Here is a 25,202-nt window from a genome sequence, read left to right on the forward strand (position 1 = left end):
GCCAATCGGGGCTGTTTGTGGATGCTGCAGAGACATGGAGGCTGGGAACGAGAGCACAGGGAGCAGGCTGAGCGGGCGCCGGGGATGGGGGAAGCTGGTTTCCCCCAGCGCAGCGTGACGGCTGCTGGCTGAGACACGCACAAGAACAGCAGTGGGACGGTGCCTGGCCTCTGAGCCGCTTTGCTTACACCCAGAGCCAGCCCCATGCTCGCCCTCTGAGCACAGCCCCTGGCCACAGCTCCCCGATGGGACCGTGGGCCGTCCTTTGCCCCGTGCTGCGGCCTGTTCCACTGCCTGGGCTCCGTGGGCGGAAGGGCCCGTGGGCTGAGACAGCCCAGTCACCGCGGGCTTAGCATGGCGTCCCGTGGCCTGCCTGGCAACTGTTGCTAGGCACGGGGGCTGCGAACCCCAGGAGCCACTGGCGATCCCACTGGAAGACAAGCGGGTTATGTTCACGACGCCGGTACATGGAGGCAAAAGGGGGGGGGGGTCTCTTGCCCAAAGGGCAAACACGTGCGAGATTCCCCGCCCGGTGACTCATCATGCATCACATAAACGGGGGCGGGGAGGGGGCCAAAATGGCAGGGCGGGAAGGGGACACAAGCAGGCGGTGGCCGGGCGGAAAACTCACGGCTTGGCGCATGCAGGCTGGACACAGCGACTGCCAGCGTCCGGCGGGGAGCCCTCCACACCTGGCTGGAAGGGCTGCCCAGCGAATAGGGCCCGGGGGTCTGGTTTGTGGACTTATCACCTGCCTTGCTCGCCGGTGCTCACTGAAGCAACAGCTCCCCTGGGTGCCCGTGAGCCCTGCCACCTGCAGCCCACGTGTGGGGTTCGGAGCCACGAACGGCGCGGGCAGGGCGGGAGCATCCCAGGAGGCCTGGGCTTGATCCAATCTAGGAGGAAATACCTTTTTTATGGCTGAAAATGAGCCGGTTTGTCTCAGAATAACCCCCCCCCCCCAGAAGGCAGAATCCCCACCTACAGCCAGACTGCTCGGCTCAGCTCCGCCAGGCGTGGGTTAACCGCTTAAGCAAGGCCTAGACAGCATGGTTTCTGGAATGTGCCTCAAGCGCCCACCTAGCAGAGCAGCAGCAGGCAGGTTTCTCGCCCGGAGGCTGTGGAGATGTGACCAGGGCTTGACCAGGCCATCCTGGGCAACCAAGCGGCGCTGGTGACACCACATCCTTCCTGGTGGCAGGGTCCCTGCCGCGGCCCAGGCCAACGCGGCTCAGCTCAGAGCACGGTGGCACTGGAGTGTCAGGCAGGATTGTCAAAGGCAGCGATGGAGCCTGCAAGCAAAACTGCCCCCACTTGGTTGTCTGTATTCCCTGTTCAGGCTCCGGCCTTTGCACAGCCGGGGGTGGGGATAGGTGCGAAGGGCAGAGGTTTCCAGGTGAGCCGAGCAGGGCTCCCATCATTGCTGCAGTCGAGCGAGGAGAGGGAGGTGTGAGTCATACGCTGTTTTGAAGCATGAACTCCCCACCCCCGCGAGCTGTGAATCACCGGCACTTGGAAATTGTGGCAGTTTCTAGAGGCAAGGCACAGACCTACTGGCAGATGAAGGGACTCAGCCCCTGGGCTCAGTAACAGAGGGGAGGAGGCTGGGGTCCAGGAAAGCTCACGTCTGTGCTCAGCTGTGCCACTGCTTACTCACATGGCCTTCAGCAACTCAGCCTGTTGCGCTGCAAGGCCATTCTCCGCTGCACCGCGCTGCCGCCACCCCCTTCTCCGCGCAGTACCACCCTCAAAGGGCAAAAGAGCAGCCAGACTGGGTCAGATAAAAGGCCCATCTAGCCCAGTGGCCTGTCTACCAACAGTGGCCAATGCCAGGTGCCACAGAGGGAAGGAACGCAACAGATGATCCTCATGTGAACCCTTGCCTGTCACCCGTTTCCAGCCAGCCTAGGGTCACAATTCCTACCCACCTTGGCTAATAGCCATTGATGGACCTACCTCCATGACCCTAGCTAGCTCTTTTTTGAACCCTGTTAAAGTGCCAGGCTTCACCACATCCTCTGGCGAGGAGTTCCGCAGGTTGACTGTGCGCGGACTGAAAAGTAGCAGTTACTCAATAGCTCCCTGTGGCTGGATCCTGCCCGGCGGGTGGCAAAACACTGCTCCACTCAGGGGCCTGTCAAAGACACTGCCACAGCACACTGGCTGTAGGTGAACAGGCCTCTTTTGCGACGAGAGCAGAGTGCGAGATCGAATCGAGCAGCTTTACATTCACTGCTCTAGATCGCCATCCCCCTGCTCTGAGTAAAGCTGTCAGAAGCTGCCTGCCCATTTCCCCCTGTGACGGAGCTTGAGAAGGTGTCAACTGTTACGGTTTTTGAAACCACAGAAGAAAATAAGCTCGGTTGTTATTGCTGAGGTCCCACAAACGGTCGTGCCTAGAATACAATGCAGTTCCACTAGTGAGAGACCAGCTCAGTGCAGAGAAGCGGTGGGCAAACTCTCACGCTGCACGTGAAGGGGACAGGACCGTAACACGTTCCTTCAAATCTTTTCCACGTGCGGATTTTTCCCCGTGTCAGGAATAATTTTTTTGGCGAACGTGCACCACCAGTAGCAACAAAAAACTGAACTGTGGGTGTTCTGCTAATTACTTGGGCAGCCTTTGATTCTTTCCTGAGTGGCCACGCAAATGCACAGCTTACAGGAAACACTCAGCAACACCGGTCCTGGCGCAGAATCAGCCTAGTCTGGTATAAAATCCAAAGATCGTCCACTTGCTGGTTAATTTGGGGAAGAGGGAAAGCCGAGATTTGGTTCTTCCTGGTTTCATTTGCACCTTAGCCCCACTAAGAGCCTTAAAATGCAGAATTCTATTTAGATGTAAATGCACAGCCTCAGCTTAAAATATAGACACTTCCTCCTGCTCCTTTATACTAGAGACTGCATGTCTCCCCTTCCCTCTCATGCAAAGCCTCGTGAAGTAACTGTCAGCTCACCCACTGATCTTACCCAAAAGCTCTCCTAGTGCACAACAGGGTCACAGAGAGCCCGGACAGAAAGCAGGCAGGAACGATTTAAAACCAGAAAAGGGGGGAGGGGGGGAGTATTTGCAACATGAAGCTTTTTAGTAATTTCGACTCTTCTGCCCTTTCCTGGAATAAGCTCCCCAGGGAAGCTTTTGCTACAATCAAAGAAGTCAACTCTGGATCATGTGCTGTGCCCGCTTTGCGCAACCAGTGTGTTATTGAAACAGACAAAATAGCAGAGGTCTCTGGCACCATCACAAGGAGCCCAGCATGTGCCACGGATCGCCAGTCTCAGGAGTCCAGGGGTGCTGTTTGTGAGACTGGCAGCCAGCGCAGGGGCTTTTGGACAGTGGCTGGATTTTTTCCAGTCGCAACTGACAGACCCCAACACGGCTGGCTTGTTTTGAACCAAAACTGAGCAGTGTGGCTTTTCCCCGTGAAAGCAAATAGCAGGATGGCCAGGGAGGCAAGCCCAGAAAACAAACTTCATTTGGATCAAACACACTTGGCACAAAAAAAAGCCCCAGGTTTTTGTTTAACTAGGGTGCTGGAAATTATACCATCTCTCGCTTAGTAGCAAAAGGTTTTCCCCTCATGTTCACAGCTCAAGGTTCCATCCCAGCCCTGGGACCAAAATAAAATCAAAGCCAAGAACATGGAGCAAGCAGGAAAGGAACTCAGCAGGATGCGAGCAAAGCCCAGCTGTCACGATATCGGCGAGGCGGAGATATGCTTTTGATCAGGCAAATGGACTTGCAGGGAGAGAAGGGCCCTGAGCAGCTTCTGCCACCAAAAGCCACAAACCCCACGTTCCAGGCATAACCTCGATCTCCTTCCAAGAGAAAAACCTCGCTGTTGGGGTCTCGGACATCCTCAAACGGCAGCCTCAGGTTTCCTCGTATGTACCCCGGTTGCCGAGTCAGCCCTCTGGACTGGTTCAGCAGGGTCTCTGCTCCCAGCCACCCAACGCATGGACGTTCTCATCCATTTGTGCATGAAGCAATTTCAATTGCCTTCTGCTCCCACTTGGCACAGGCAGGGAAAGTGACCAGTCTGGCTGGAGTCACTGCCCGGCACAGAGGAAAGTGATCGAGGGTTAGGAGGGGAGCCCGGGTAAGCAGGTGGTGAAGCAAAGGGGACGGAGGGGCAGAGAGAAAGGGACACGCCCCTTGTTAGGTCTTTGGGGCTTCACATATTTCGCAGGGTGACATGCGGACTGTGGGAGATCTAATTCCCAGCAGCTGGGCAGAGTCCCCTGCGGCTCTCTGCTTTCCCGGCTCCAGGCTGCACTCCTCTGCTGCTCTCAGTAGTCAGCTAGAAATCCAAAAGGCCTCGGGAGTCCTTGCTCCAGCCCTGCCCTCTGTGCACAAACAGGGCTCGCTCCCTGGCCGATCCAGGGGCCCTGAACAGCGCAGAGAAGTGGAACGCTAAGCCCTGGGCGCAGCCCTCAGTATAAAACCCGGGCTCAGCCTCCCAGGACATAGGAACTCTCCCTACCTGGAGCAGGGCTAGTGCTTAGGCGAAGGCAATTCATGCGCTCTGCCCGGAAGGTGATGCTTTTAATGGCTTTACGGTAATGCAATTACGTGTGCTTAGGCCTGGCGCCCTGCCACTCGCTCTCAAGGAGTCGAATAGCTGGAAGAGAAGCTCTCAGACTCCCTGGCCTTAAAGGGCTGACCTGCCGCATTGAAATGCCGGGCTCCGGAGAGAGCTGGCACAGCCGGGAGCCCCGCTGCTCCCCACCCAACGACAGCTGCTTCCGTGGCGGCACGCCGGTAGCCAGCCGGGCGAAGGCCAAAGCGACAAACCTGTGAGACACAAGTGTTGAGAAAAGCCGGCATAAAGCATTTTATTGCAATAATAAAACACGATCCTTTCACGGGGTGGAGGAGGAAGCGACGGAGTTGATTTTCTCTTACCAAATCACTACACAGGGCAGAGGCAGGCGCGTGGAAATGACATCGGGGGGGGGAGGGGGAGCGGGCGCGGTGCGTCCTACGGGAGACTGCTGCGAGCCGTGATGACCAGCATCAAGTTGTGGGAAGAGGACCCTCAGGGCTAAGTCGTCCTGACGACGACCGGGGTTGGAGTGTTCTTTGGTGGGGTTGGTTTCTCTTTGTAGCCTCCCCCCACCCACCCACCCCCTAAACAGCACCTTCAATTTAAAAAGTTCAATCCGAGTTCTTGAATTTCGGTAGCTACGGAGCTTTGATGGCTAAAGAGAAAGATCCTTGTAATCCAAGAGCAAACAACCGAGAGATGGAACAATCAACGGGTCGTGGGGGGGAGCAGCTGTAACGGCAGCCCCCCCGCCACCTAAGTCAAAACACGGCTGGGGCGGCTCCCCTGCATTAAACTGCCCTTCCACAAGGCAGAAGGGAGGGGGAAGTCAGTCACTCCCAGGAGCCCGGTTTCTGGCAAGGGGACAAATGCATTAGCCTAGACCTACTCTGCTTTCCTGGGCCAATCCGCCTTGGACAGCTCCTCAATCGACTAGGGCTTTCGGAGCAGCAGCCATTTGCGTTTGTTTGCTTTTTTTACTATACAATAGATATTTGCATCCACACAAGTAACAGGTTTTCTTTGTTCAAACAAGTCCTAGCTAAGGTTAACCCCTCAGTGTACGTACTTACTCGTAAATGCTTGATCATACACAACTGAAAGTATCCTCAGAACAAAAATAAGATTAAGAATGTGACCCCCAAAAGGGGAGGTTTATGGCAGGGAAGTGGCAGAGACCTAAAACCGCAAGGCCAGGAGGAAGGTTCAGAAGCAAAGCTGAGTGATCGGACACATTCAATCAGGGCAGATGGTTATACAATGAGTGTAGTGGAATATCAGGAAAAGCTCCATACAAAGTCATGTGCATTTTTCTTGAAGCTGAGATTTCTGGATTCCTCCATGTGCCAAACCTGGGGGGGAGAAGACGAGGCGTGGCATTAAAGGGGGCTGCAGAGGGAGCCCGTCTCCGAGTCCAAGACCCGGGAGGGTCTCTCCTCTGTGAGAAAGGGGCGGGGGGGGCGGACGGGGACAAAACCATCCCAGCCCGGTTATTAGCAGAGCAGGTACGTTCTGAGGTACGTTCCAATTTTTCAACAACCCCCCCCCAGCACCACCTGCATTAGGAGCAGGCCTCTGCCCTGCTGCACCTCGAGACATCCCAATCCCTCCCCACAAGCAGCCAGTCCGCTCTCCTTAAGCCCCGGAACCGGCACCACCACCCCCTCCTCTCCAGACACTCCCCACCGATGGCTACTCCCCCTCCTCCAGGGCAAGCAGAACCAGTTGCAGATCATGGTTCCAGTTAGGAATGCGACAGTGCAGTCGAACCGAGAAACAAAAGCTCATCCGCTAATGCTATAGACTACACATATTCCCACCCCCCCAGTAATTTTTTCAGCAGGCTGGCAGCAGCCCGGCTCAGTCCCCGCTGCAGTTCTGCATTTAAAGCGTATTAGGAGCCAGCAGCCCAGCTCAGTTCCGGCTTGTGCCAGGTCTGGAAGCTCAGTTCCCATCCCCGGACAGAGCCTGCTGCCACCTTGCGCTGCTGCCTCTTTATCAGAGGCAGCAGCGCGGGGCGACAGTCAGCCCATCCACGAGGGGGGCTGGTTTTTAAGCTGCCTCCCCTTGCGGACCTGCTCCTGCCTGGCACCCCGCACTGCTGCCTCTGTATCAGAGGCAGCAGCATGGAAAGGCAAGGGACTCCTCGGGGGCGGGGGCGGGGGCGGAGCGCACTGGCTGCCGGCCACGCCCCTGGGGACTACAGAATAAGAATTCATGAGATTAACTAACAATTCGATAAAGTGACATTTAACATCCCGAGTTCCAGTGGCTTTGCCCACTTACGGTCACCCGGCCGTTCCAGGCCTTCACCTACCCAAGAACAGGGAGTTGAGGAAGGGGCCTCCTGTCATTCCAATCTGATAAGCTCCACATCAAAAATGAGCGTGGCGTTTGGGGGGATGATGCCGGGGTGGCCGGTCGAGCCGTAAGCGTAGTCTGGGGAGATGATCATCTTTGCTCTCTGCCCGACGCTCATCTGGGGGAAAGAGACAGAACGGGGTCGGAAGAACGCTACCCCACCCCCAGCCCCACAAAGGCGCCTCGGGAGTGCAAAGCACGGCCTAGCCCCCCGGCCGCACCCGATGCCAGCACACGGGCATCCACCCATCCAATTGAGGAGTCGGCCGGCAGGGAACAGTCAGTAGAACAGAGACTGGGGCGAGGCTGCTCGTGAGCTCAGACTGCTCCCCGTCATGCTGGCAAGCTCTCACTGGCTCCTGTACCGGTCCGTTGTCCTGCCTTACACGCTGGCTGTAAGCTCTTTGTGGCAGCGGCTGCCTGTTGTTTGGGCTTTGTGCCCCGACAAACTCCTGTGCACGACTCTGGCTGCCTGGCCCGAGGGGCACTGATAGAATTAGCCCTGGCAACGCAGCCCCGCCACCTCCTCGGGCTGCTCCTGAAGACAAGGGGGGAGGAGAACTCGTGCGGCTCTGGCTCGTGCTCCGATTCCATCTTGGATCTAGGACAGGGCTGGGGGCCCCAAGGCCCGGGTGCCATCCCCGGTTGGCCTGGAGCCAGCCCCCAAGGCTTGGGGCTCCCCCTCAGCATTCGGGAGCCTGCGCTGGTTTTTAGTCTCTTCCTCCCCCCGCCACGGTTCTCCTGTGGGGATGGGGCGCTCAAAATCTACTAGCCTGGGCCGGCCTAGGCCCTGGTGTGCAGGGAATGTGGGGAGGGGCTTTCTCCTTCTCAGTCAGGCCACATCAGTTTGGGGTTTTTTTGCTTCTCACTTGTGCGTGGCCCCCGACTGATTTTTCTGTGAGTCAGCAGCCCCCCCTCCCCTCCGCTCTAGGGGTCCATTTCGACTTGCTTCCAGGCCCTCCTCTTCCCCCCAAAGGAGACGGGGCCGATGCGCCATTCTCCGCTTGGCCACGGACCCGGCTGCCTCAGAGCGCGCACGTCCAGCCCAGGCTCCGCCCTCCTGCAGAGCCGAGACGCGCCCCGAGCTCCCCATTCCCGACCCAGCCAGCGTGACGGCTGTTGGCTCTGCTCAGGGGCCGGGGGATGCCAGTCAGAGATGGGGACTCCCAAATGCGCCACGTGGACAACGGCAACTAACTAATGAGCTTGCTGAATGCCCCATCAGGGGCTGCGACAGCGCCGCGTCCCACCCGCGATGCCGCACAGCCTGGCATGAAGCCGAGAGTTGGGGGAGGGAGGGATCTGTGACTTGGCTTAGATGTCCTGGAACATTCCTCCCCAGTCACAGGGAAAGGGAGGGGAGCCTGGGTGGGATTTTCCAGTGCACCCAAGTGAGTCGGGCACCCAGCTGCCCGTCAAAGTCAAGGGGAGTTTGGTGCCTAAGTCTCTTTGGTGCCTGAGAAAACACCATCCTTCTGGCTGCGTGGGCTGGCCCAGCCCGGCGGAGAAAAGAGAGCAGCAGAGAGAGCAAACACGGGGCGGGAGGAGGTGACAAAGGAACGGGGCAGACCCCCCCCATCCCCGAGAGACAGCGAAATGGAGGCAAACGGGAGCCGCGCCCCCTGAACCAGGTGCAAGGGCCAAGGGCGCGGACACAGGGGAATGCAACAGGAAGCCGGTGTGGAGTAGAAAACAGGAAGTGGGAAGAGCAGCCGCAAGAGGAAAGCACAGGAGACACGCTCGCGGCTTATTTTTAACCCCGGTTAACACGGTGCACTCGGGAGAGGGTGTGGAGCTGGAGAGGCCTTTCACGTGAGCTGGAGAAGGGGAGCGCACAGCCCAGACCTCGCAATATGGGCCCGCTCTGTGTACTGCAGGGGCCGCTCCACACGAGGCAAAACGTGAGCCCTGCACAGCCAGGAACGCCAGGAAGCGAGGAGCCACGTTCAGCTGAAACTGCAGGGTCCCCCGGGGGCAGAGCCCCGGAACCCAATGTGGGGTTTGGCCAGGACATTAGCGTGTACTCTGCCTCCGACTCTGTTCCTAGGGACACGGTATCTAGCAGCCTCAGCCACTCACTGCCCTAGGCACTGTGCAAACAGGCCAGAAAGGCGACCCTGGCCCCGCAGAGCTGACAACGCATAAGCTGAGACACCAGATGGATCCAGGCATACGGGGAGCCCGGAAGACAGGCTAGCATGACAGGGTAGTCCGAGCACCCCAATGGCCAGGCACTGCCCCGTTTTGTGTAGGCAGCCCAGCAAAGGAGAGTTTTAAGGCAAGATCGGGTGGGGGACGATGATTTGGGGGTGCAGATGATTACAGGGAGCTGTTCCCAAGCACGAGGGGCAGTCTGGGAGGTGGCAGCGTCTCACCAGCACTGTGCCGGGCACCCGGGGGGCAGATCCAGCAGGGAGGGGACGCCGATTGAGCCCCTGACACATTGCAGGCATCCCCATGAAAGGCTTGGTCGGCCCACACCCCGCTGAGCTCATCGGATCCAGGAGGCGGGAGGCAGAAGGTGACATTTCCTCCCACGTTTCAAATCCCGGCTCGGGAGGGGGAAAGAAGGGAGCCGCACATGCCGCAAGCACGCGTCTCTTCCCCCGCGGCTCATCGCCACCCCGCCCCCGCGGGAGACCGAGGGCAGCAGCCACCCACCTGCGCGACGCCTTCTTCCCAGCCGCGGATCACCTCCTGCTTGCCCATCACAAACTTGAATGGCTTGTTCCTGTCGCGGGAGGAATCGAACTTCTTCCCGTCCTCCAGCATACCTGAAAGGAGAGGCGCGCCGTCAAGCACGCAGCCCGGAAGAGACCCCGCGGCCCATCAGCCCCGGGGCCGTCTGAGCATCCGCGGGGAACAGGCAGGGCGCTGGCCACCAGGGGCTTCCAGCAGGGGTCAGTTATCTGCCCTCCCTGGGGCGTCTTCTCTAGATGGCCCGTTAGCAATGCAAGGGGAGCAGCTGGGGCTGGGGAGAGAACCACCATTCAGACAGGACAGGGGAACGTATCACCCCCTCCCGGGTCAGGTCCCTTCCCCACACAGCAGGCCTCCCCCCAGCCTCGGGGAGGAAGATGGGAACAAGGTCGGCGGGGGGAGCAGAATCCATCCATCTCCTGGTACTCCTTGGGGCGGGGCGAGCACCGTGCCCAGCAGATTGCACCAGCCTTGCAGCCTGGCTCTGCACAAAGTCAACCCCCCGCCACCCCCGTTGGGCTTTGGCAGCCCTGGGAAATCTCTCCGCTCGCTCCTGCCCACAGATCTGCAACCCGCAATTGCCATGCCAACCAGGCATGCCGAGCAGACGGCCGCTGTGCAGCGAACGACAGGACTCCTGGCTTCTGCGCGACCGGCCCCGCCCCGCCGAGGGGGAGACGTCAGGGCGTTCGCTGAGCAGCCCACACCGACGCCGGGCTGCCGCTGGAAGCTGTCGCATCGGGGCGCCTCCCCCACCTGGCTGGGAGAAGGGAAGCGCGCAGCCCAGCCCTCATGATCCAGGCCTGCTGGATCGGCCTGCAGAAGAACCTCCAGACTGGAGCCAGAGGCAGGGCCATGTTGTGCCACCCGGTGGGGTTCCACCTACGGCCCGTGCCCCCCTTTTCTGCCCCCTCCCTCACACTGGGGCCAGTTCCTGCTCCTCCCACTCCCTCCCCGCTTCTCCCCCCTCGCTTCCATCCTCGAATCAGCTGTTCCCGCTCCGGGAGGGGCAGGCACACACGGGGCTCCAGTGCGCGAGAGGGGCGTGGGAAAAGGGGGCAGAGCGGGGGTGCACGGGCCGCAGGTGGAGCCCCAGTGAGCCGTGGGTTGCCTGCCACTGGTCATGCAGCCCACCGCGCAGAAAGAGGGCCGCTCCCTGGTCTTGGCTGCCCATCGCTGGGCTAGAGGAACCTCGAAGGGAGCCCTCGGTCCCGTGAGCGTGTCGGTTCTCTGGAGAGAGCACGGTTAACAGGCTAAACATAGCTCCTGAAGGCACGCCAAGGAGGCACTGCCTCCCCTTTGCTCCGCGGCGTGTCCGTGACCTTCTTGGGGAAACCTGGCAGCTCTCACTGCCTTATACGAGCAGCAGAGCTTCTCCCCTGCCCAAGTCCCCCACACCGACGGCCAGGGCTGGACTGAGCCCTCTGGGGAACATGCCACATCACAAGAGAGCTCTGCCCCGCCGGGTCTCCTCACGGGGTCAGCGCCCCCTTGGAATGGCTTTGCCCTCCACCCACATTCCCCCGCTCCCCCGCACGCAGCCGGATGCCCCGGCATCAAGGGGAGCTTAGCAGGGACCCCACCAAGCTGGGCGTTCCCTAGAAAAGCCACAGACGCAGGAGCTCGAGGTGCACAGGAAATAGTTGTGCTCACTACCCCCAAGCAGGGCGATGCAGCAGGTCTATACGCAGAACCAAAGGGCCCCACGACCCAGCTGCTCTACCCAGGGACAAGTCTCCTTTCTACGGGAGCCCTAGATCCGGCTAACAGCAGGCCACCGAGAAATCAAGAGGGGGAAGGGGAACCAGACTGGTCTGGTTAACTACTGCAAACAGGCTGAAAAGTAACCAGGAGTGTAATGATTAACTACAATCCCCACCCGCCTCTTTCGCCCGGTTCTGCTAGAACAAGTATCTGCTTTCCCCAATGGATGCTGTTTTACTCTTGGGAAAACAGATCCCTTGTCTAGTCCTGCAGGGAAGGGACCCGAGCGATTCCCCCGAATCGGGGCAGACACGAGTCCCCGCCCGCGGGCAAGCGGACAAAACACACCGTGTGCCTGGCGAGAACGCCAAATCACACCAGCTCCAAGTCACTGTCACAGCAGCCAGAGTGTCAAGCCACAACCAAAGGGGAAGTGGGCGGGAAGGCCAAGGATATGGGCCCGGGTAGCTCTGCCTCTAGAGGAATATAATGGCAGGAAGGGGATGGACACAGGTTCGTGGCTCCTCGGCGTGCGAATGCACCAGCCCAGCAGCACAGAACCTCCCCCTAACCACTGCCCCCGAGATGAGGTGCACCTTGATAGATCACTAGGGGAGGGATCTCGCTCAAAGCGGCCGTCAGACTGGCCAGGGCCAAACAAGGCAGGGCTGAGAACGCCGCCCTTGCTGAGAGGGATCCCGGTTCCCCAGCCAGCCGGCTTTCCTGCGCAGCGGAGGCATGAGACACGGCCTTTCCCAGAGGCCCAATAGCTCCCCAGCAATGCGGAGCCTAAAAGACTCAAAGCCCATTTGCAAGGCTAACGGATTCCCCAGCCAGGGCTGCCCGGTGCAATCTGCCCCGCGCTTCCCAGCCTGCCTGCCCCAGCTGCTGCCGCCCTGCGCGGCTCCCGTTTACCAACCGGCTGCAGAGTGTTATTGTGCGCGCCAGCACAGACCCTTTCCCGAGTGCCTCGCAGGGCGCCGCAATTACCGCCGCCTGACAACGGCGGAACACACAAAGCACGGCCCGCCCAGCCCCCGCACGACTCGCTCCCGTGCAGCTCCCCCAGCGAGCGTGTAGGCGAGCCTGCCGCTAATGGGGCTGTTTGTGAGTACAGAGCCGGCGCTGGGAGCTGCCAGGCTAAGACGAGCTCAGAGCCTCGCTCTGTATCACAGAGCTCGCTGCCGTGAGCCGAGATCACCCGGCGTGGCCCTGCTCCCTTCGGGTCGCCGGCCAGCGCGTCAGCCTGCGTCCGTGCAGCCATGTGCTTCCTGGAGTTGTGTGCGTTCACGGGAATAAGCACCAGGGGGTTGCAAATGCAGGGAACGCGCCCAAGGCTCGGAAAGCAGCGCCAAGACTTTACGTTCGGGAGAGCCAACACCGGGATAGCCAAGCCAAGTCGCAGTCCCCGGACAGCGAGCGGGCGGTTACTGCTTGCTTCGATCAGGGATCCGATCCCTCTTGCGCGCCGCCGTCTCGCGCCTGCCGCTGTCTGCTGCACCTCGCCCCCCCCCCGTTTGAGCCACACACGCCTGAGGCAGATGCCAAAGCAGGGGGCAGGAGCCTGGCAGTTACACAGCCCGGTCAGGGCTTCACTGTTCTCCCCACCCCCACTGTGTTCTGTACCAAGAACATAATGCTGCCCGGGGCTGCAGTCAAGGCACAAAGAGGGAGGGAACGAGCAAACCGTCCCTCTCGCTGACCCCCGAAGGAGGTCCCCTTTCCTCTCCCAATTACCCTTCTATTCGGGGTGGGAGTGCATGCCAAAGAGGCGGCTGGTTATTCCTTTCCCCTCCCCTGCAGCTCTGCAGCCTCGTTTTAGCTCTCAGCACCCGAGCTTGATGCTTACAGCGCCAGGGACGGCGCACGAGTCACCGATTTCTTCTCCCCGACAGCTTGTGGCGGTGGCGTGGGGGGTCCGAGGCCAGCGTCAGGCAGCACATCAGCAGACAAGCCCGATGCAATTTGCAAGGGAGTGAAGCAAGAGACTATTCGCTCACGAGGGATGTTCAATTGCGAGTCACTGAATAATCAAATAGTCGATTAGTCAATATGGGCGCCTCCACCTTTGGGGTGTAGCAACAACCCCTAGGGCTGCTGCTACACTTCAAATGCCAAAGTGCCAGGTGGAGCCCGAGGTCAGCTGGGGACTCCCCACTGACCCTGGGCTCCACGTGGCGCTGCCGCTTTGAAACGCTGCAGGGAGCCCAGCGTCAGGGTCCATGCAACGTTTCAAAGCAGCAGCGCCGCACGGAGCCCGGGATCAGCAGGGGAGTCCCCAGCTGATCTTGGGCTCCACTTGGCACTGCTCCCTTTGAAATGCCGCGTGCAGCCTCGGGACACCCTAGCTGGCCCCAGACAGCCTGCGGTGTTTCAAAGTGGCAGCAACACATGGAGCTGGGGTCTGGCCTCACGCTGCCACTTTGAAGTACCCCCTCCTGCCTCTTTCTGATAGAGACAGCAGAGGGGTGGGGGGAAGCGACTAGTTGACTAGCCTGTTGACTATCCGATAAGCATTTGTGGGCAGGGCTCACACACCAGCGAACAGCTTCCTGCCCCGCCTGGCCTGGCCAATGCCTGTGGGGAGAAGGGGCACCAGTGCATCCAGCTACTTGCAAAATGTAACCTCATGTAAGAGACCCTGGTTGGGATCAGGACCCTGCTGCAGCAGGCAGTGCACGGACACAGGGAAACGTGGCCCCAGGCCCTAGGAGCTTCACTCTCAAAGATGTCCTGACACAGGGTTTTCTCGAGTCTGTAAACGCCTGGCGCAGGCGCCTCTGCTCCCACTTGTGCCAGGGGCAGAGGGAAATTAACAGGATGCTGGCCTCAGTTTCCCAGATGCGCTTCGGAACCCTCGGGGCAGCTGTGAAACTGTCAGTCAAGTCACTCCTGTGCTGCGGCTCACCGGGAAGGTTCCAGCAGGTCCTGGTGTCATGCCGAGTGGAGAACCACCCGGAGCAGCGAAGGCCGCTCCCGCTTTTCTCTGGTCGCTCGGGGATCCCAGACCCTGCCCCTCCAGCGGCTAGAGGCGAAGCACCAAGACACCAGCCAAGCGGAGGCGGAAAGGGAGCTCCCAAGCAGGAAAGCACCCTGCCGGAAACCCCAGGAGTGAAGATGGAGCTGAGGGTGGAGCCAGGGCCAGGCAGTCCGCTGGGCTGCTGCCTCCCAGCCCCACTGGCAAGAGCTCCACCTCCTGTGCCTTCCGCATTCGCTCCTGGAGCAAGTTTTCCGGGCTCCAGCCTTGATGTTTCCCATTCAGCCCCTTGCCAAGAGGCTAATGCGCCGTTAGAAACAACCCCAGGCCAACAGCAGCAGCCAGTGCCTCTCTCAGAGCCTGGGATGCCCTGCCACTCAACAGCCAGGGCCCGTGCCAGAGCAGAGGGTGCCGTGAGAACAGATCCACCAGCAGCTCCAGCACAGGCACCTCCCTGGGCCAAATGCGGCTGGGTGGCCGGGGCAAGGCAGGCAGGTCCTGCACCATTAAGGACGTTCAGGGTAAGGACGGGGAGTCTCATTCCAGCTTCTCTGGGGAGGCCCGGGCTCCGGGGTAACGGCACAAAGTGCTGAGGGCAAAGCCGGGTCAAGAGGGAGCGTCAGGCTCCCAGACAGGGTGAGGTTTGCTGCGTGGTGCTGAAGAGAAGGCACAGCCTTAGCACTGCACAGCACGCCATCCAGAAAGCAACCTGCCTCCCACGCCAGCCACCCGGAGCACAGCCTGAGCCGAGCAGCGCCTGGCGCCGCTTCCCAAGTGCCGACAACGCACTTGGCAGGTCCCTGCTCCTCTCTGCTCCAGCCGCCCGAGATTAGGGATGTGAACAACTAGACGACTAGTTAACCAGTCGCTCCCCGCCCGCTTGCTGCCTCTATCAGAAAGAGCCAGCGCCCGTGCTCCATACGGCGCTGCCACTTTGAAACGCTGAGGGCAGCCCAGGGACAACTGAGAGTCCCCAGATGGTCTGGGCTGCACGTAGTGTTTCAAAGCGGCAGCGCCACGCGGAGCCCGGGGTCTGCTGCTTTGAACCAGGGGTCAGCTGGAAACTCCCCCCATTGATGCCAGGCTCCATGCGGTGCTGCCACTTTGAAAAGCCACCGGGAGCACAGGGCCAGTGGGGGACAGCTTGAGTCCCCTGCTGGCCCCATGCTCCTGCAGCGTTTTCGCCTCTGAAAGTGTAGCAACAGCCCTCGGCCCGTTGCTACACTTCAACGGCAGGAGCGCCCTTATCGACTACTCGAATAGCCGATGTCAATTGCATCAACTATTCGATTAGCCACAATCACAATGTTACATCCCTACCCGAGATGCAACACGCAAGCCAGCTAAAACGCCCTTGGACAGCACCCTGCCCTCCCGACCAGCAGGACAACCCGAAATCCACCTGCTCTCCGGCTGAGCCAGCCGCTTCAGGGCTGAGGTTCCTCCATCCCCTACATGGAAGAGCAGCCTGGAGGTAGACAGAGCCCTCCCGGGAGAAGGGGCTATGAGAAACGGGCTGGAAGGCAGAGAACACCCCCACACTAGCTCTGCTTCTGGGGGAGGTAGGGACAGAATGTGCTCTGCTGCCCATGTCATCTGAAAGCTCCACGGCAGGCCCTGCCCTCAGGCCAGTGCGTTCCCTAATGTCGGGGAAGGGCGCAGGAAGGCTTCCGACTCCAGGTCAGCTGAGAGACTGGGCCCAGCAGAGAGCAGAGGTCAGCAGCCAGCCAGAGAGCAATGCCAGATGCTAAAGGAAGGCGTAAAGCCCCCAAACACACAAGCGTGTAGTAACGTGCCCAGGAGAGACATCGCATCTTGACCGCAGACTACCACGGATTGTACTGATGGCGGCACCACAACGCCCCAATCGGGGATCAGTGCCAGGCACTGCCCCGTGAGTAGCCAGACTCCAACCTCCCAATCAATCCAAACAGACGCCTCACGAGGTCAGCCAGGTGCTGTTAATTGAGGGACGCCACTATATTAACCTCTCTCCAAGGCAGGGGGCTCAGACTCCCAGCCCTTAGGGCAGGGTTCCCTGTAAGCTGAGCGCTCGGGCGGCCACCCAGGAGAAATCTGGGTTAGAGATGTCAGCGGGTATCAGAGGCAGCAGCGCAAGGCGACAGGTGGCTGGTTTGCGACGGGAGATGGTTTTTAAACTGTCTTCCTCGCAGACCAGCTCACACCTGCTCCCCGCACTGCTGCCTCTGATACTCCTTGGGCGTTAGGCTGGAGCGCACTGGCTGCCGGCCCCGCCCCCAGCGACTACAGAATAGTCAACTAACCGATAAGAATTCATGAGGTTACTCAACTATTCAATTACGTGCCCAGGAGAGAAACAATATCTAACAGCCCTAATTCAGGTGCTGCCCGGCTGATTAGCAGAGCACTCACGGCCAGCAGCATGCCTTTCTACTGGTGGTGCACATCTGCACATGTCTTGGTGCACAGAACAAATTTATTCCACCCATGGATGGAAAAAAATGAGCAGGAACACGGCTGTGGGCCCTCCCTGGGCAGAGCAGTTGCACACTCCGGCCTGGGAGTCTCGCAGGGTTGGGGGAGGGGACTGTACATTACCATTCCCCTGCCCTCTCCCCCCATGGCACCCTGTCCCTGAGGGGACAGCCTCGGGAGTTACCTGGCGTGGTGCAGCAGCAGCGGTCGCCTCCCCCCATTCCCCGTGGGGGCAGGAACCGCGGGGAAGCGAAGCACACTCGGAGGTGCACTTGCTCTCCTGTGCTCCACTTCCCCACGGCTCCTGCAGCCCATGGGGAGTGGGGGGGGGCCCCCAAGTGCTGCTGCCACCCCCTCCTGCAAACCCTGAGGCTGAGTCCCTGGGTGGATGGGGCCATGGGGGGGAAAGGGCAGGGCGATGGGAGGAAGGGGACGGGTTCGGGGAGCAGCAACTGACAGCCCCTCCCCCGGCTGGACTGTACCCCGCCCTCAGCTAGGGATGGCCCATGAGCCGGGAGTATGAGACCCAACTTTTTTCTAGACTCCTCCCACAGAATCTTTCCCACATCTCCCCCCCTTCTCTCGACCTTTTCTCGTTTCTGCCGTACGCTGTAGAGACAGGGGTGACCAGACCTGGCTACGGTATTCCAGGCAAGGCTGCCGCCAACGGCCCGGGAACATGGCGCAGCCTCACCCCCCGTCTCTGCAGACTGTGCACGCTGAGCTGAGCACAGTCGCACCTACGGCTCCCTGCCCCCTCCGCTCATCTTTCCAGGGTCCGACATCCTGCTCGTGCCTCCACTCAACTTCACCTTCCGGACCTCACCCAGCGCCCCTCGGCAAACAGGAACTCCCTCGGCTTGCCACCGCCAGCCAGACACCACAATGACAAGCGCGGTGCGAACGCTCCCCTCCCGCGACCCGATCTCCCACCTTTGTCAGCGCTTTCTGCGGCTCCTCAATATCCGCTCCAGTCATCACAGAGCAAAATAACTGCAGCCTCAGTGCACTGCCCCATCCTGCTCCCCCTCCCCCGATCATTAGCAAGCAGCCCTCGCCCGTGGCCTGCGGGCTCCTCCCAATTAACCTACTTCCACGTTCACAAGCGGCTATTCAGTCCCACGATTTCTCTTAACCCGCTTCCAATCCCTGAGAACTTTGCCCTCCACTTAGTTCCCTTAATAGCCTTTTGTAAGACGTCATCAAAGGCTTTTTTGAAAACCCAAATGGGTTTTATCCAGCCGGGCGCCTTAGCCCAGCTGGGAGGCAGCTTCCCATTCCACGCACAGGACTGGTGGGCCCAGCACGGTTTCTTAGGCGCTTTAGTCTCATTCTTCTACCTGGTTTACCTGACACTGTGCTGAGGCTCATGAGTCTAATTAAAAACGGGGCAGGGTGATCCTGCTCAAGGCAGGTGCAGTACTGATCACCCTACCGGAGAGCGGCTGATTTTGATCAATAACCTACATGAGCTGGCTCCAAGTCTAGTTCCTGGTAGACGGGTGTCTAGGGCGAAAACCAAAATGGACACATTCAGCCAAGAGCATCTTGCTCCTGCTAGAGGTGGTCCCAGCGGCACTGGCTCAAGGTACCTCAGGAGGGATGCTCAGAGGAACACTACCACGCTGGCCCACAGATACAGACTCTGTGGATTAGAGCCACCCGGCTCCGTGGACGTCGATCTAGTCTCTTTCTGATTTTATAAAATAGAATATCTGAGGAAGTGCTGAGTCAGCCTCCCTGGGGACCAGAGCCCATGACCACCCCTCACATGCAGCGCATGTGTTCGACTGCTAACAAACAGGTAGAGCGTGTCCTGAACGCATCCTTACAAAGCAGTGGCCGAGAGAGACTTCTCCTCTACAGACTGCTGGCAAATGTAATACGACTGCATTGGGAGAAGCAGAGGTGTTAAAATGAAACAAGAGAAGAGAGAAACAGGAGTGCTGTGGTGTGCCAGGGTGGATTAAAAAATTGATGATTTTTTAAATAAAAAAATTAAAAAATCTTTTTATTTAAATGACATTTTTAAAAATCAATACTACAGTTCTAATTTAAAAATAACAGTTACAATGAAATCTTATCACATACATGCTATTCCTACACGTACAGTCTCATAAAAATGAATGAATGGCTCTCATCTGTCCAGCCTAACAGCCAGCTCTTACTCCTTCAAAGTTCCAGGCTTTCAATTTCAGTTAGTCTGCTGAGAAGCCTGTGCAAAGACAGACACAGGCTGGATAGGACTGGTTTTGTTCTGTGCTTAGGTGGTGGTGCACTGGGCCAGGCATGGCAAAGTTAGTTAAGACATTGTCCAAAGACAGAGACACAACATACAGGAAAGGATGGAGGCAGCATAGAAAGGAACACAGGAGTGGACTGGAAAAGAAAAGGGAAGACACAGCTTCTTATATTCCCCTACACTTTTGCCACAGAAAAAACGTGATAGGGTCCTTTCTTACACCAGAAGCCATCTAGGAATAAAATTTGTTCCCTGGGTAAAAAAGGAAAATGTGTCCAAGTGTAAGCAGAGCAAGAATGAAACAAAAGGAAAATTGCTTATTGGGAGAAAAAAATGCAGCCATGTCTGAAGAACAATATGGATCAGTTTTGCAAGGCATAATCCTTCAAAACTCTCTATATGCCTCTTAGCGTAAGTGTGACTTAACAAGTAAACTCCCAAGCTATTTGCTATGTTGGACAATAGAAAAAATGAGCTAATCTTTATGGAATATTTAATTAGTTAACTAGGTATCTATCCCCCAAGCATACTGTACAGAAAGCTGCAGTAAGAGAAATCTAGACTTACCAGTTGCCACTGAGTGTCATTGTATATTACATGATATGTGCCTCTTATTTTCGAACGTGGTCACAGACCATCATGGTAATGCCATAAATCTGTTCCCTCTTTTACTTCAACAGAACTCCGCTTTCCCCCAAGGAACCCCATCCTATCCTTGTTTTCAATGGGGCTTACTCCCAAATTAAATGCCCTCTAAACACAGTCACTCTGAGCTTTTCTGGTAACTTGGAATCAGGGCGGCATCAAAATGACAGTGGGAATGGGGATGATGAGAGCTAGCTACAGAAGTTTTAAGGACACTGCACATTTTGTGTTCTGAGGACTTGTCAGTCAGTGTTAATAGCATCTGAAATTGTTTTTTTTTAAAAGAGCTTAAGGACAGGCATCAGCCGGCAACTCAAGAGACTGCTTCAACTGCAAATGTGAAACATTTATGTAAGGTTTAAGATTTGGTTTGTAAGTGCTATTGTGTTTGTGTATGATTTAGTTCTTACCATTCCTAAAGAGCTGCTGCTGCATCTGCAGCTCGATAAGGCAATGAGTATTATGTGCTATTTCCTAAGTGAATAAAAATCAAGTTATCTACAAAAGTTACACAAGATATACTAGGGGTGTGAACATATAACCGTGTAAACTCTGAACTGATAAACATTCATGGTTACACGCAGGCTCCTGCCCTGCTCCTGGGGAGCAGGCTGCCACCCCACGCTGCTGCCTCTTTATTAGACGCAGCAGCACTGGGTTGCCAGCGAGCTCCCTGCCGGGAACTGGCTTAAAAGCTGGCTCCTGGAGCACACCCGCTCCCGGAGAGCCAGCTGTGGGTGGGTCCAACCATGTAATCTCCAAGTTCTTCAGCGGTTACACGTTTGCACAATTACCCGCATTTCAACATCTCTACTGTCTGCCCTTTGGATGCTGTAAATTAACATGTTTTAGTAATCAGATTTGCACCACTGTTTGAAGAAATATGCGAAGCAGTATTAGTGGGAAACCTGATTTAAATCGATTGTGTTGGTGATTTAAACGATTGTTTAAATCAATGATTTAAATCACCGTGATTTAAATCGATCCACCCTGCATCCAGCTAAGCTAAGTTGCTTTGCTCTTGCTAGTCACATCCACGCACACGACCCTGAGCTTCTCTAGCTTCGCAAATACGAGATAACAGGTAAACTGATACTATCAAATAGGCTGGCCTCAAAGATCCCTATTTAATTCTATCAAAATCATGCTTTCAGAAACAGACAATATTTGACACAAAATAAGTTTCTAATCAAATGTCTCAAACTATAACTTAATGAAGCTGAATTAAAGAAGACCCGCGTTACCATATAGCAATCGCGAGCCCTGACAGAAAGCAGCATTTAAAGTATGCAGCCTTGGGACCGGAAATTCCTTCACTGCCAAGAATAGAAGCTGTTTGCACTGCAGACAATTCTGATTTGGGGATTAATCCCATATCGATGCCCTTTAAGGTACCTTTGGGGGACAGCGTGCAACGTGCTCCAAATTAAAATGCTCATTTGTGCTGTTCTAGATTCCAGGAATGTTCCTGAATGGCGAGGAGGACAGGGGAGTTGAGCTGGGCATGCTAAAAGTTGGATTTAGGACACAATTCCCCTCTCCAATCTGCACAGCAGACCTTGACACACCCTGCTCTTGACATGGACCGGGAGGGGATATTACCGCCAACAGCCACTGCGCAGATTGGAGAGTTTTGCTGGCACGGCCCCAGGGGTTCAGCAGCCCCAGGGTTCTCCCTGCAGAGCGGCGTTCTCGCAAGGAAGGTGGGGGGTGTGACCCAGAAGGAACCACAAAATTCAGCCCCCAGGCGCATGCACTCACCAGCCTGTCTCGGGGGCCATTAGAACATACACAGAGGAAGTGGGAGGGGGGCGCTGAAGAGAGGCGGCTGCTTAGAAAGCAGCCTGAGAGCCTGCAGTGGGAGGGGAAGGAAACGCTCAGGACAACTCCCCCTGAATCAATCAGTGGGGAGGAGTTACGAAGGGGTCCCAAGGAGAAGCATTTGCGCTGCCTCAAAGCCACGAACGGCCAGTAACAGGGATGGGAGCGGGCAGGCGGCTGGGAGTTTGGAGGGCAGGCCGGCAACAACGCTGGCCCCCCAAGAACCACCTGACTGCCTGCCAGTTGTCCCTTTGTTCTTCCACTGGCAGAGGAAACGAGGCAGCCCCATTTCCTACCCCTGATTCAACGGGGAGTGGGGAAGGAAAGAGAAGCAGATGGTCTGGCTGTCGAGCCATTCAACAGCCCTGCAGCAGCAAGCCCTGAGGTCTAGTCTCACCCTAGCCTGAACCCTTCCCCTCCCCACCATCACAACCATGGGGCAGAGCTGTAAGGGGCACAGCTCGGGGGAGGGAGATGGACCAGGTGCGCCTCACCCCAACCTAATAACGGCTCTTCTTCAAATAGCAGCAGTCCCAGGTGACTGCCACCTCCCCTCCTTCCTTGGGACAGGAGGCAGAGCAGAATTGGACCCATCCGTATTGAAGGCAGCGCTCTAGAAATATGTGCCTTAGACTAGGGGTGGGGAACCTAAGGCCCGGGGGCTGGATGTGGCCCCCGGCTTGCCTGGATCTGGCCCCCAAAGCTCAGGGCTCCCTCCCCACCAGCACTGTGAAGCCTATGCTGGCGATTCAGCCCCTCCACAGGGCTGGAGCACACAAAATCAACTCACCTACCCCTCGCCCCCACCCCACCAGGCTCTGGTGTGCAAGGGGAATGTGGGGAGGGTCTTTTTCTCAGTCGGTGGCCCTGTCAGTGAGGGTCTGGGGATTTTTGCTTCTCACTAATGTGCACCCCTGATTTTTCTGGGGGCCAGTGGCTCCCGACCCCAAAAAAGGTTCCCCCTCCCCCGCTTAGACAAGCCTTAGAACCACCACCCCGACTGCCGTGAGCTGGGAGTCCTATATTCAGTGTGCCAGGACAAAGGAGGACATGACACCTGGCATCTCCCACTGCCCCTCTTTACAGGTACAGAGGGGATCCGCGAATTAAGCACGGCATTTTATACCACAGGCTTCAAAGCAGATGGGCAAAGATCTGGCCCATGAGGACCAAACCGGCCGTTTGCTTGTCTCAGCAGATGCAGAATGTTGCATCATGGAAAGCACTAAAAGATAGCAGGCAAGGAATGAGGCCTGGCTAGGAACAAGAACATGTGCCATGACACAACCTTGTTCCCTTCCGGGCGTGTGGATGTGGAGAAAAATGAGTCTGTTCGGACATTACTGAACCAAGGAGGAGCGAGCCCAATCCTTCTGCACTGTTTTAATTGTATTGCTGGTCAGATGTTACAGCTGGGTTAAGGCAAGAATTTAGTGCGAGAGGGAATGAATAACCTGAGCAGAGCCCAGAATGAACAGCACCTCCACGGAAAGGACCGTGCAAGAGAGAGACCTGCCCCCGACTTGTGTAAAGGAAACACCGCCAACCCCGCACTTGTATTCTCTGCTGATACAATTGTGTCACGGGATCCACTTCTAACCCTGTTCCACGACCTTCCCCTTTTTGTGTGGCTGAAGTCTTGGACAGCACCAAGATGCCAACCGCGTTAAAACCCTGCCTCCACAAAAGCTGGAATCCTATTACAATCAGGTTCCTGACGCCAGTCCTGCAAACGGACCCCACAGCACACAGCATAACTCCACAAAGCTACCTCACACACTTATCCCTTTTCCGCCAACAAAGGGAACGGACTTCTGGACTGAAAAGGGTAGAACACCGGAGGCGTTAGGGATGGATGACAGGGCAAGTCACCTACTAGACCACAGATCCAAAGGCAGGCGTCCAGACACTGCAGGGTAGCCCCTCCTATTTGACCTATACACCCAGACTTGGGGGTGCTAAACTCGTTCGTCTCCGGAGACCCCATCAGACGAGACACAGCAAAGACCAAGGTGAAAAGACACCTAGCAGAATCCTGTGTGCAAAGGAGCTTTCAAATCACACAGCCTGCCTGAGACTACCTGGACTGGGGGCCACAAAGCAGGTGATCCTCCCACTGCTGCAGTGAATAGTCACCCCTAAACCACGTATCCAGGTGAGGGAGTGTTTCCTCCCAGCTCTGGCAGGGTGGTCTCAGCACCGAGGGGGGCTCCTTCTGCGCCTTGCCTCTTTGTTGCCAGGGTCCAAAAGCTGAGCAATAAGCTGTCTGCTAAGTCTGTCCATTCTAGTGACCTCCCCATCCCTTCTCCCCTCCTTACTCCTGGGAGATGACCCAATGGCCCATCAAACAGCAGCTCCCTCACAAACAGCTCCATCAAAGGCTTGGAGACCCTCCACCCCACTGCACAGAACTGAGGCCCCACCTGGCACTGCCCCATCCCAGAAATCTGCCCATCCATAGGGTGCACAGGCCCCTGCCCCCACCAGGCATCCCTTCCCCCGAGATGTCCCCAGCCACACGGTACACAGCCCCCTCATGCGGCATATTCCTATCCAAGACCCCCCCACACACCCAGCACAGCCTCCTCCCCACAACTCCGCCTCCCGCAAAATGTCCCCCCCCAAACAATCTTCTTCCGCCCACCTGGTACAGCCTCCCCCACCCCACACAATCTTCCCCCCACACACCTGGTGCAGCCTCCTCCCCACATCCCCCCCCCGACAGCCTCCCCCTCCCCAACGATCTTCCCTCCCCCACGATCTTCCTCTCCCAGCCAGCACAGCCCTCTCATCTTCACACACCCCCACCAGACACAACCTCCCAGCAGGCACAGCCCCCCCCCCCCCCCCGATATCTCTCCCCCCTCCCAGCCGGCACAGCCCCCCCCCCGATATCTCTCCCCCCTCCCAGCCGGCACAGCCCCCCCCCCGATATCTCTCCCCCCTCCCAGCCGGCACAGCCCCCCCCCCCCGATATCTCTCCCCCCTCCCAGCCGGCACAGCTCCCCCCCCGATATCTCCCCCCCCTCCCAGCCGGCACAGCCCCCCCCCCGATATCTCCCCCCTCCCCAGCCGGCACAGCCCCCCCCCCCGATATCTCCCCCCTCCCCAGCCGGCACAGCCCCCCCCCCGATATCTCCCCAGCCGGCACAGCCCCCCCCCGATATCTCCCCCCCCCCAGCCGGCACAGCCCCCCCCCGATATCTCTCCCCCCTCCCAGCCGGCACAGCCCCCCCCCCATATCTCTCCCCCCTCCCAGCCGGCACAGCCCCCCCCCCATATCTCTCCCCCCTCCCAGCCGGCACAGCCCCCCCCCCCATATCTCTCCCCCCTCCCAGCCGGCACAGCCCCCCCCCCCCATATCTCTCCCCCCTCCCAGCCGGCACAGCCCCCCCCCGATATCTCCCCCCTCCCCAGCCGGCACAGCCCCCCCCGGCGGGGACTCACCCGTGTAGTGCACCACGCAGGTCTGGCCGCGCTTGGGGAAGGTCCGCCCTGCGGGGAGACAGAGAGACCGTGAGCGCCGGGGCCGGCCGGGGGGCGGGGAGCCCCGGGGGGGGCGGGGGTCGCGGGCGCCGCTCACCGTCCCCGGGGGCGATGGTCTCCACGTGCACACCCATCCCGATGCCGCCGCCGCCGCGCTCAGCAGCCTCCGGAGCAGCGAGCAGGAGGGGAGCGAGTGCGCACGCGCGGCCCCAGCCCGGCCCGCACGCCGCCGCCGCCATAGAGCCCGCCCGCCGCGCCGCCT

The 25,202-nt window shown here is 58.2% G+C and overlaps 1 protein-coding gene across 1 annotated transcript; it reads right to left on the reverse strand.

Annotated features, from left to right (window-relative positions):
• Positions 1–4,811: 4,811 nt before the first annotated feature.
• Positions 4,812–25,186, reverse strand: FKBP1A (FKBP prolyl isomerase 1A). The gene is made up of 5 exons (XM_075900909.1): positions 25,038–25,186; positions 24,902–24,949; positions 9,570–9,682; positions 6,865–7,026; positions 4,812–5,899 (listed from the first exon to the last, which is right to left on the reverse strand). The coding sequence occupies exons 1-4, from the start codon at positions 25,177–25,179 to the stop codon at positions 6,898–6,900; spliced, it is 432 nt and encodes a 143-aa protein (XP_075757024.1). The 5' UTR covers positions 25,180–25,186; the 3' UTR covers positions 4,812–5,899; positions 6,865–6,897.
• Positions 25,187–25,202: the final 16 nt, after the last annotated feature.

This window comes from Pelodiscus sinensis, chromosome 18 (assembly GCF_049634645.1).
Source record: "Pelodiscus sinensis isolate JC-2024 chromosome 18, ASM4963464v1, whole genome shotgun sequence".
Taxonomy (NCBI): Eukaryota; Metazoa; Chordata; order Testudines; family Trionychidae; genus Pelodiscus; species Pelodiscus sinensis.